At 40.2% G+C, this 12,776-nt stretch overlaps 1 protein-coding gene across 2 annotated transcripts in view; it reads right to left on the minus strand.

Annotated features, from left to right (window-relative positions):
* Nucleotides 1-12,776, minus strand: part of CDH8 (cadherin 8) — a 395,613-nt gene that overhangs the window by 151,115 nt on the left and 231,722 nt on the right. For both annotated transcript variants that reach the window (XM_065925450.1, XM_065925449.1), the window contains 2 exons: nt 11,509-11,696; nt 7,653-7,906 (listed from right to left, as the gene is read on the minus strand). In XM_065925450.1, the coding sequence (XP_065781522.1) occupies nt 7,653-7,906; nt 11,509-11,696 (442 nt within the window). The remainder of the gene's footprint in view (nt 1-7,652; nt 7,907-11,508; nt 11,697-12,776) is intronic.

A 12,776-nucleotide genomic window follows, 5' to 3' on the forward strand; every position in this document is an offset into this window, starting at 1 on the left:
TACTGGTTGCTCTAACTGCTTTAATAAATAATATTATCTGAGTTCTGCTAGTCCCAGAATTCTAAAGTCACTGCATCACACATTATTTATTATTCCTTTAAGGGGAAAAAGGAGACTTTTTCTACCCAAATCTCCTCTTTATAGTAAGAGAGAAAGAAGAGGGAGGGAGGAAGGTACAGAACAAAAAAAGAGAGAAAATATACACACAGTTCACTCTCTAGATTAATACTAGTTTCTCTAGAGTGTGAGATATTTCCACTTTAGCATCATTGAGTATCTGTGGTTCTTTCTATTGCAATTCCTTAGAAAACTAGGAAACCTCTTCTTCTATGTGAGCCTAAAAATAATATAGCTTTGCTTATCATTTTCAGATCGCATTAAAGGTTAAATAATTGTGAAAGACTTGAATTTAACACAGCTGTGTAACTCATTTCCTTACTATAGAACAATGTCCATGAGGGCAGAGGCTCTGTCTCTATAGGAGTCACTTAAGAAAACAAGTGTTTCTGTATATCTATATCTAAACCATAGATATAGATATGTGTATACCATACCATATGTGACATATATATACATATATATATCATAAATGCTATTTATATGCATACATATATGTATATATCTAGTAATGTGAATGAATGGGTGACCATGTGACTAAATTGGGGGGAAATGACTTGGATAAGCTTAAACTTTTGAAATGGGAAACATTCAAATTTTAATTGGCTAAAAGTGAGCAGGAACTAAGTGACCAAGCTTTCACTGCTTTTAAAAGACTCCTTGTATGATACTAGACCCCCATAGACTGTTCGCGGGGAAGCAGAGTGATGCAGCAGTGATGGAAAACAATATGGAAGTTCCTAAAAAATTAAAATAGAACGACCGTATGATTCAGCAATCTCACTTCTGGGCATTTATTCAAAAGAACTGAAATCATATTAGCACCCCCACATTCACTGTAGCATTATTCACAATAGCTAAGATGTGGAAACAATGTAAACGTCCATCAGCAGATGATTGGGTAAAGAAAATGTAGTATATAGACAGAATGGAATATTGTTTAGCCTCAAAAAGAAGAAAATTCTGTAATGTGCAGCAACAAAGATGAGCCTGGAGGACACTGTGCTCAGTAAAAGAAACCAGTCACCGAAGGATAATATAGCACGATTCCACTTATAATCCACCTGGGCTCTTGCTTGCCTGATGGCTCAATTGGTAAAGAATCCACCTGCAAGGCAGGAGACCCTGGTTCAATTCCTGAGTCGGGAAGATCTGCTGGAGAAGGGAACAGCTTATCCACTGCAGTATTCTAGCCTGGAGAATTCCATGGACTGTATAGTCCATGGAGTTGCAAAGAGCTGGACACAACTGAGCAACTTTCACTTATATTAGGCACTTCGAACAGTCAGAGTCATAGATGCATAGAATGCTGGTTGCCCAGCTGGCCTCGGAGAAGGGAGAAATGAGAAGTCGCTATAAAGTATCAGTTACATTCTGCACGAGGCTGTGGCTATAGTTAACAATACTGTATTGTATCCTTAAAAACCTGTTAAAAAGACAGAGCTCATGTAAAGTGTTCTTATCATGATTAAAAACAACAGCAAAAAAAAAATACAAGGTCTCTTGGGAATTATTGCAAGATTGAAGGGAGAGTCAATCGATACACAGTTTATTCACCAAACAATCACCAGGTTCTCTATGAAATATTTCCACTGTAGCACCATTGGCTATCAAGACTACCGGAAGTGCTTTCAGGAAAAGAGCTCATTAACAGCAAGCCTAGTGTCTGAGGTGAATTGTGAAAATGCCGGAATACAAGTAGGAAGAAAAAAAGCAGAGTCTTGTGTTGAGTGGCCACTTACATTCAAGAGAGCAATTAGGACAACAGAGCGCTGTGGCCACCATGGTTCTGTGTCAACCCACTCTGACTGCTGAACAGCCATCATTCCCACTTTTCATTTAAGCAGCTCATGTAGACGTATGGGAGATGCTTTGAAAGAAAAGTAGGAAGCAGCCATCTAAACGGAAAACAGTCACATGCCATCTCAACGCCATGGTGACAATAAATACACACTTGACATGAATTTATTGGGTGGAAAAAAAAAATGAGCCATAGCAGGTTTACATGAAAGCACCAACCTTTAATTATCACCTACTCTGTGCTAGGAGAGGCTTCCCCGGTGGTTCGGCAGTAAAGAATCCATCTGCCTATGCAGGAGACCTGAGTTTGATCCCTGGGTCTGGAAGATCCCCTGGAGGAGGAAATGGCAACCCACTCCAGTTTTGTTGCTTGGAAAATCCCACGGACAGAGGAACCTGGCAGTCTACAGTCCATGGAGCCACAAAAGAGTCGGACATGACAGCAACTAAGCAATTGTGCTGGGAAGTTTGCCTTAAATATAAATAACTTGCTGCCTCTAACAACATTTCAGAGTGTCTGTCACAAAGGAAACAGTAAACATTAGCTGTCATCATCCTACACTTCATGCAAAATGCCAGACCCTAGCAAAGCACATGCAGACATAGTGGTCAATGGTAAGAAGAAATCTGGATTTAACCCTAGCCCTCACACCTCCTGCTGTATCACCATGCATAGGAAACATCCTCCGTTTCCTCCCTCATAAAACTGGAATCATACTGAATACTTCACAGGTGTCTTTTGTGAGAATTAAGTGAAATGATACATAATAGAAACTTAACACAATGGCTGATTCATCAAATAACTATTGTTTCTCCTGTTAGCTCCCTAATATTAATTTGGTTCACAGCTGATAGTACCAGACCCACACAAATGGGCTAGACTAAGGAGCAAGAAACACTCCACCCACACTCTGGTTAATTCCACAGACCTGGTTTACTCTCCTTTTTCTTTGTGTGTATCCTAAATTGAATGAAACCAGTTAGGAAATGAATGGTTGTTGTATTTCAATTAAATTGATCCTCTAATTCAGAGCAGCCTTGTTTATAATAGCCAAGATATGGAAACAATCTAAGTGTCCATCCATGAATGAATGGATAAAGAAGATCACACACACACACACACACACACACACACACACACACACACACACACCCCAGTGGAATACTATTCAGTCATGAAAAAGAATAAAATCCTACCATTTGTGAAAATGTGGATGGACCCTGAAGGTATTATGGAGGTAAGGTAAGTCAGAGAAAGAAAAAATATCATATAATCTTACTTATATGTGCCATCTAAAACAAAATAAAACAGAAACACACTCATAGAGAAGAGTAGCTACCAGAAAGGAAGAGGATTTTGGAGGTGGTGAAATGGGTGAGGGTGGTGAGCTGTATGGTGATAGATGGGGGCAAGACTTTGGCAGTGAAAACTCTGTAGTGTATACCGATGTTTATACTACAAACATCTGTACTATAACATAACGTTATAGTACATACCATAGTATAACACTTATACTATAAACATTATAGTCTAACTATAATTCTGTATAACTGAAACTTACTAGAATAAACAAATAAAAAAGATTTGTAGAAAATATTGGTCCTGCCAAGCCATTCCAACATGTCAAGACACAGTTTGTGTCACAGAAATCACAAGAAAAGAAAGAGAGTGTGACAAAGGATAGAAAGCAGGCATTACATTGTCAGAAAAAAAGACAAAAAGATGGCTATGCACCACAGTTCCATCCTTGACTATTTGTGTGACAATGGGCAGCACCGTCTTTTTATCCTCCGCTTCCTCATCTGTTAAATGAGTATACACATTATCTCATAGAGGTGGTAAAGAATGAAATGAACTCGTGTAGCACATCCCTGCCACACATCAAGCACTCACTAGTAGCAATACTCACCACAGTAGCAAAGGCAAATTAGACTAAACGAGGTTAATTAGACTATTTAGCATGCAACTGATACGTGAAAAGAAAAAGATAATCCTGCACAGTCAGCAACCTTTAGTAGAAGAATCTCTGCTCAAATGAGTACTAGGCTTTTATTTTGCATTTAAGATATGAAATTTATGGTGGCTTTATTAGTTGGTAGTCCTAATAACTCCACTTATTTTATTTAACAACTTCATTATTTCAGTAATTGTCTGAGGAAGATGACATTATCCCAGAATACCAAAGAAGAAGCTGAGTCTCAAAGAGAATTCCAGAGACCAGCTGTCTGTCTGGGAAGTAGTAGTGACAGGGTTTGAAACAGTCTGTTGTAGTTTCAAGACATGGCACCTTTTAAATAATTTACACAACTATAATCTATACTACTGAAAGGCATATGCTAATGAAGAGGGTAGCCCATGCTTAATTAATGTTCCCGGAAGGGAGATTTTGCCTTTTTTGTCACTTTGCCTTTGTGTTTCGTCTTTATATCACTGTTTGTTTGCCCTGTGATTATACAAACAGATATAGACACAGATATGTTTATACACATAGATACATGTTTAGTTAGAAGAATTTTTAAATACATTGATACTTTTAGCCTGACAGTGGGCTCTCAAATGAAGCTGAGTCATAGAGGAAGTTGACCAGCCAATTAATGACTACATGTTTTAACATGGAAGATGTCACGACAAATGCCTATTTCTTGCTGGGTAGCAAAGTAAACGTTCCCTGAAAAGATGGATACAGTTTTGTTAGTATATAAAATACAACAGTCCTAAAGAGACAATCATGCTTTACTATTTGTAACTTGATAATTCCCTGAATATTTGTGTCCTCTAGTCCTGTTTTAAAAGGTTAAATGGCTCTAAATCTGTCTGCTAGACTTATAAGGAACTCTGCACTGCTCTGGCTAGTCAGGAAATTTAATTTTCTACACAAATTAACCAATTGTGCATAGAAAGAGGAAAGCCGCTCTCTACAACCCAACTGGGGGACTAGGGTGGGAGGGGGGATAACTGCAAAAATGCAGAACAGATACTGAAGAAATGCCGTTGGTGATTCTAACATTCTTATCCCATGGAGCCAACACACTGCCAGCCAGAACCATGTGGGGCGATCTTTCTGAATAATGCATTAAAGCCCTGCTGGAAACGACTTGAAATACTGCTTACCCCTTCTTTGGGAGGGGCCATATATGCCATCTAGGCTTCCCAGGTGGCGCTAGTATTAAAGAACCTGCCTACCAATGCAGGAGGTTTAAGAGATGCGGGTCTAATCCCTTGGTTGGGAAGATCCCTTGGAGAAGGAAATGGCAACCCACTCCAGTATTCTTGCCTAAAGAATCTCATGGGCAAAGAAGCCTGGCGGGTATGGTCCATGGGATTGCAAAGAGTTGGATGTGACTGAAGTGAATTTGCACACACACAGGCACATATGCCAAGGGAACTATTAATAGCACTTGCCTGCCATCTACCAGAGCTACAGATATGCCTGTGTCATGAAATGGCGCTGCATCTGTCCATCTCTTCCTGGGAACATGGCCCCACGCCCCCTTTAGTTTGCCTGGAAATGAAATTCTTCCAAATTGGGCAGTTGTTGCTAAGCAGCCTCAAGCTTCTTATACACCTGCCCTTTATGCCAGTGACAGTAATAAAAAACAATCACAAAAGCTGTAACAATCAATGATTGTTACAATGATAATAGTCACTGGAGTCCCTGTGAACTGGAATGACTATAAAAATATCCATTTTACATAAGTAAAAAGACAGATTGAAAACTTGGGGAGCTCTGAACCTCGATTTTTTCCATTTCTGCCCATTTGAGGTTAGTATCACGTCAGTACCAAAAGTTCCTCAAACTGCATCTCTAGCTGATGAACATGTCTCAGCACAGGAAGTGTGTTCCTGCTGGTACTATAGATTCCATGTCTGGGGTGTACCCGGGACTCCCCTGCTATCTGAACCCCCACTTTCCCTGAGGGTCCTCAGCTTGACTTGCTCCTGGCCCCCTGTGGGGTCTTTGCTGACAGGAGCAGAAACCTTGGCAGACCAAGGGCTAAGCTGGCCCATGGCTGGTCTCCCGGTTGGTTCAATCTTGTTTACCCTCGTCATTATTCTGTCTCTTGTGCTTAAAGATGTGAAGGAAGTGGTAACTGCTCTGTTCTGTTTTCCTTCAGAAGAAAAGGGGTAACAGCTGAAAATGGGGCAGATTCATTTACTCAACAAGTATCGTTGCCTCTATTTTTAGAATTGCAGCATAAAGTGATGTCACAACTTTACCGTTTAGTCAAAAAATGGACATCCATGTAAACTTATTTTTCTAGATTCTTTCTTCCCTTGTATCCATTTCTTGTCCCTTTTAGAGGTACAGTTCTCTTAGCAAATAGGGAGGATTCTGTGTGCCTACAGCATGTTGAGTTCCTTTAGAACAGAGAATAGGCAGCTGACCATTTCTCAATTCCCCACATGGAGTTTTACCTTCTTAGAGGTTGCTCTTTTGAAGGAAGCATTTTTTTTTTTGGTATCCTTATGAGATACACTCTCATCCTGAATTTCAAAATGGCTTGTGCTAAAAACTCTTCTGGATCTGAAAAGAATTATTTTTGCCCAGACACAAATTATTTGGGGCACTGACTACTCTGATGTGTTTTACCTCCAGCCTCAGGGTTTCAGCACCCTCGGGAGTATCGGGAGTTTAATACAGGAACAAGAATTGAATAAACATAGCTTTCAGAATGCCATTTGTCTATCTAGAGTTTCTCTGAAAAAAGTAATTAGAAGAATATCTGCCCTAAGTCCCCATAATTTAGAAATTGAATGACTTGCATATAAGCTGACATCTAACTCATAAATTAACTGGACACTTCTTTAAAATTATTCTTCTATTTAGTTTTCTCTCTCTTTTTCAACAAACATTTCTCAGAAAATATTTGAAATTCACACTCAAACACATCATTAACCAACACTTCACCCTTGGAGACCAGTGGACAAGTTATAGATTTTCAGTGTTCTTTTGGAAGAAAGCTATTTAGCTTGAGCATCTGCACCATCATTTGGGTGACTGGCAAAAGAAAAGATGTACACAGTTCAACAACAACTAAAAAACCCAGAACTGAGCCTCATTTCTAAAAAAAGAAGAAAAACCTTAATAAAGGGTTATATTTCTCATCTTGGAAAAATTTTTGAGCAGGAAAAGTATAAACAAAGGGTACTTTTGAAATAGCAGAGAAAGGTTTTTATCTAAAAGGCACCCATGTGAATATGCTGACCGATCAGAAATGCCCATCAAGTGATAAAAAGATAATTTCAAACCCAAATACAGAAATAAGATGGGGGTCTCTTAATACTCCAAGACAATGACCTCATGCCTCTAGATTTTTATACATAATCCATGTGATTGTCAAAGGAGAAAGAAAAAAAAAATAGCAATACTTTTCTGATGCTAGGAAAAAAATGCACAACAAGCAAAAACAATGTAATATAAAGGATCCACCCAAATTCACTGCAAAATGCATGTTGATCTGGCCTTTTCACTGTGCTCTCTGAAAGCCAAATAGCTTTCTTCATCTTAGCATTTCTGGCTCTGAGCATTATATATAGCTTTTTCCAGGTGTGTGAGCACATGTGTGTGCAACACACCCATAGACACAAGTGTGGTGCATGTTGACCAAAATCCCTTGGCCATGTGAGCGGTGCCTCAAAGGCAGCCACACGGACTGCATACTTAATTACATTTGGTACTGATTTGCTTGTCACACGTCTTACGTAGTGAATCTTCCTTTTAAAAGAGAAATACCTTATTGGACTGGAGGTGATGTCGGGGTCACGAGCGGTCACCTGCCCAATCACGGAGTTGAGAGCAGCGTTTTCATGCACTTCCAGGAGGTAAGTCGGTGAAGAGAAGACGGGAGGCTCATCGGCATCTTCGACGACAATTTTGACCGTCGCCGTGTCTTTAAAGGGTCCCCTGCCGCTGAAACGCGGGTCAATGTGGACGTTGGCCGCCTCTACCTTCAGTGTATAGGATTTTTTGGTCTCAAAATCCAGAGGCTGTTAAGAAATGACAAAGATGAATGTTTCTCACTAATGACCACAGCCGCGAGAACAAATGTGTGTAACACTGATGGATGATCGTTATGTGCATTTAAGCCCATTTGTGAGTCTTAATGGGATCACTCTCCTATCCCCCATATTCAACCTGTAAATTTTACAGGCATTTATTGATATCTGTTTATTATACAAGCTCAGTGAATCTAATCTCCTACTGTTTTGTTTTGTTTTGCTCATTTCACTTGGAATTCACAAAATATTCACAGTCATGAATTGTGCCATCAAAATTTCACTTCAGAGTCATAATAAAATTTTACTAGTGATGGCGTGACCTGCATACCAATCAGTCAGTTAATCAGGCCTCTGCTGGTCGGAGATAAGGCAGCATCGAACACAATCTCTATCTGGGAAGAATATTTTTATCATTGCGGCAACAGTGTGTGAAATGTAAAGAACGAGAAATAATCATTGTTTAGTCCATGGAGACATTATAAAGCATAATTTAGCACTAATCCCAACAAAGAGTGTTTTCTTATTTCACTTCCAGAGCATCACTGCTTTGCTGATCATGGCTAAAATGAAGTTTATTCTTTTTTAGGGCATTCTTAGAAGGTCTCTATTATGAGTTCCATGCTGTGAAGCAGGTGGGCATATAAAGATGTATGCAGATACATATCTACCTGTGTTGATATTTAAGGGAAGGAAGAGGGAGACCGGTAGATATATAGATAGCTAGGACTTACCATGTCTGCTACGAACCACTTAAAAGCGGTGTGAAATTACCTCATTGAACCATTACTGAAAATATTTCTGACCTATTAATTCTTCCTGCCTTAAAAGCCCCAAAGACTTAATGATCTAAGTAAATAGAGTAAGGTAAAAGAACACAGTCCCCTTAAACAACCCAAAGCCCATCTGCGTCAGAATCCTCGCTGTCCAATTCTCTCAGCAGGGCATAATACTTCAGATGTCAAGGATGTATTTCTGTCAAGGTTCAAAAAGATAATTTAGGCTTGCATTGCAATTTCTTATAAGAAATTGAACTTTACATCTGCAATGCAAATTTAAAAAAAAAAGCAGCAGCAGCCTGAACACAAGGCTGCATTACCAAATTTTCAGAACTCTCCTAAAGCTTAAATATATATATATATTTTTTTTTTAGCTCAAAATTTTTGTTGATTTTTATATTTGATTTTTTTCTAATTGCACTGAACTTTCCTTGAGAGATATTTTCTAATCAAGCAGATACTCGATCCTGTCTATTCTGAAATTTCTAAGCACATATATATATACATACCCATGAATACACGATTCAACATCAGCATTTTCACAATTTTCCAACAGCCCCAACTGTAACAATTATGTAATTTCAAGTTCTTCACAAATGCCTTTGAATATAGCAGATTATGCTCTGCTAAATTCTTAGCCCAACCTGAACACATCTTGGTGTCCTTAGGACTTTATCAGACCAAAAAGAGGGTCCATGCAATGTGGGAAAATGACTCCCTACATCATTTTCCAGAGTAAAATGCACATGTATCTTGGTGTGGAGATGTGAAGAATATGTTTCCAAGTTTAAGAATAGTGGTGAATAAAAATACAGCAAATGGCTAATTGCTTCAGTTTATAAAAGCACCTTATGGTTACAAAGAATAGCAGTTAATAATAACAATAAAAATGACATTAGGAATCATTAACCAAGGAAAATGTGGCCCTGGGTTACTCAATAATTGACTCAAGTATAATTATACTGTACTCTATTTCAAACATAAGTTTTTTGCAACTTTTACTACTGAGCTCCATCCAGGTCAAAACGAAGCATTGCTCAGCAGAGTTAAAATATATGCAACCAATTTTTTCCTCAAAACTGATTTTATATTTTAGAGTATATCCAGAAAATTCCAGGTTCTCATTGTCAAGACCTCCCCGATGGGGGATTTCAAGAGCATGACCATGGGGGACAGATCCCTGTGTAACATGAGAGAGAGAGAGTCAGATAGTAAGCTCAGAGTCATGTCAATATATTGCTGATCAAGACAGAGGGCAGAGCTATTGGCTCCCGACAGTGTGACCGATCATATGTCTTCCAATTCATGAATCAGCAAATCTGTTTTAAAATTAGTTTCTACTACTTCACAACAAATATGCAGTACAATGTTGAGCAAAATACTTATTATGAGGATAAAGGGGCATTTTCCTTTGCAAATACCCATGTCCGTAAAATACTGAACTGTGCTCTACACATTTTTTTTTAATAAACTTGTCATGAAAAATAAATATGGAAAATGTACAGAATTTTTCACATTTACCATATGTACATACACACATACAAATGGTTGTGAGCAAAAGCAATCACAGACTGCCATATATTCTTTGTACTATTTATGGAGATATTTCTTTCTTCAGTGGTAGCCCCAGGTGCATGCATGCTAAGTCGCTTCAGTCCTGTCTGACTCTTTGAGACCCTATGGATGTAGCCCACGAGGCTCCTCTGTCCATGGGATTCTCCAGGCAAGAATACTGGAGTGGGTTGCCATGCCCTCCTCCAGGGGATCTTCCCAACCCAGGGATCAAACCCGTGTCTCTTATATCTCCTGCATTGGCAGGCGGGTTCTTTACCACTAACACCACCTGAGAAGTCCAGCCCCACAGCCAGGAACAAACCAAAGCTGAGCTTCACTGATCTCATTGCTTGGACATTTGATTGCAACTTGGAGTAGCTTATGTTAGGGGGGGTGGGCCCTGTCCTTTCAGGGCCAGAACGAGCCAGGAAAACAGGATGACTAGTTTGTCTGTCTTTGAGTTTCCCTAAAAGCAGAGACTGCCATGAAGACCTAGGAACCTTCAATGCATGTTTTAGAACTATTCCAGGAAGCAGGAATACAGAAATGGAGGTGGGGAGTTCTACAGAAAAGGCATTGAATTTGCCACCTCTGTGGGCTAATGAGGATTCCCACCATCCCCGACTGAAAAACCTCTGAGGAGCCACAGACAATCTGCCTCAGGATAATTTCTTCCAAGGAAACTGTCCACAAGTCTTTGTCCTTCAGTGCTTGAAGGCTGCCTTTGGTGTTCACTTTCCTACATAGCTGGAGGTGCTGGACAAGGACTGAGCAAGTTCCTGCATCTCATGGAAAAACACTGAGGCACAGACAGGAGAGAAATGATGGATGAGATGGCAGGCTAGCACCAGCATGGTCACTGCTTACTGAGCTTTAGCTGAAATATAAAGTAGGGCCAAGAGATAAGATGTGAGAAAAAGACTCTTACTTTTTCTCCTTATTACTTCCAACATTATTTATCATTCATTCATTTGACTATGCCTGGTCTTGGTTGTGGCACATGGCGTGTGGGTTGCGGCATGTAGGATCTAGTTTCCTGCCAGGGATCTAACCTGGGCTCCCTGCATTAGGAGCATGGAATCGTAGCCACGAGACCACCAGAGAGGTCCCAGGACTCCTACTTTTTCGTAGCTAAAGAAGGCAAACCTCCTTCCCTTCTAAGGTTACATCAGGGAGTGCACCCAACTCCGCCATCTTCAATGTCCACGTTTCAAAGAGGTATTAATATTTTGAAGATGAGCAAAACCTTCCTGAGCTTACCTTTCTCAGTCTTATAATGCCATCCTGGGCCTGGGCGTCGGAAGTGATCTCGAAGAGTGCTGTTCCGTCTCCATCAATGATGTCATACGACGACTGGGCGTTTTCACCGATATCCTGATCATTGGCCTTCACCCTTCCTATGGCTGTGCCAAGAACCACATCTTCTGGTACCGAGAAGTGATACAGACCTTCGGAAAGAGGAGACACCCTGAGCCCTGCATAAGTTCCATTCATTCATTCATTTAGCAGATACTTACTGGGCACCTTTCTTGTTCCAGGCATCTGTGTACAGATGTGACCAATACAGTGATGGGAAAGGCAAAAACACCCTTTTCCCTGTGGGACATACAGCCTTTTAAATGAGTCAGAGACAAACAGTTCCCAGAAAAAGCAGTGATCTCTCTTTGAAACTCTTCTGAGTTATGGGACTTACTCAACCAGATGTTTACCAAGTACATATTTGAAGCAGAGTTATATCAGGATATTAGTGAGTCTATGTGAATGTTCTTTCCCATTTGCTGTATAATCACATCAGCTGCCCTTGGGGATATTCATTGTTGCCCAACATAAAATATTAAGCTAATTTCAGCACAGATAGATGCAATGTGTAACACACTGAAAGTCACTTTTGAAGTTACCTTTATATTTACAGACTTGTAGACCATTTCTGATAAAATCCAATTACCAAGCTTCTGCTATGCCCTGCAGCAAGCTGTTCAGACACATGAAACACTCTTCTTGTTACTAAAGTCCTCCTTGCTCTGAAGACCAAAAATCCTACCTTCAACACTCTCTAGGCAAAAAATACAATTACAGTGTGTATGCCTTCTCCTAGGGGGAGGCAGGACAATGTGTCTAATTAGTGATGTCAGTCCCCTTTTTATTCAGATCACTTTGGCTGTTGCACAGGTACCACTGGCTTTCACTGGTGTAGGGGAAGCCGCTGGTACCCCAAGCCCTAGCCTCTGGTCATTACCACTTCAGTCACTCTTGTCCTGCAGCCAACAGCCAACTTCTGAGGTTTCCTTTGGCCTTCAGAACGCATTATGCCCATGCCTGTCAGGCTAGAACTCGCAGAACATTAATACCCCTCAAAGACTCACACAACTTACTATATAAAATCCCTGGCTCCATCACCTCTCTGGCAGGATAATCTTAAGCTTGTCCTTTCCTTTTGCGTATTTACAGGGCGCCAGGGTATCCCCAAGGGGATGAAGCTCCAGTTCCTCCAGTGGAAGCTGGCTTGAGAATACACAGTATTGGCTCTC

This window comes from Muntiacus reevesi, chromosome 2, assembly GCF_963930625.1.
Source record: "Muntiacus reevesi chromosome 2, mMunRee1.1, whole genome shotgun sequence".
In the NCBI taxonomy this organism is placed as follows: Eukaryota; Metazoa; Chordata; class Mammalia; order Artiodactyla; family Cervidae; genus Muntiacus; species Muntiacus reevesi.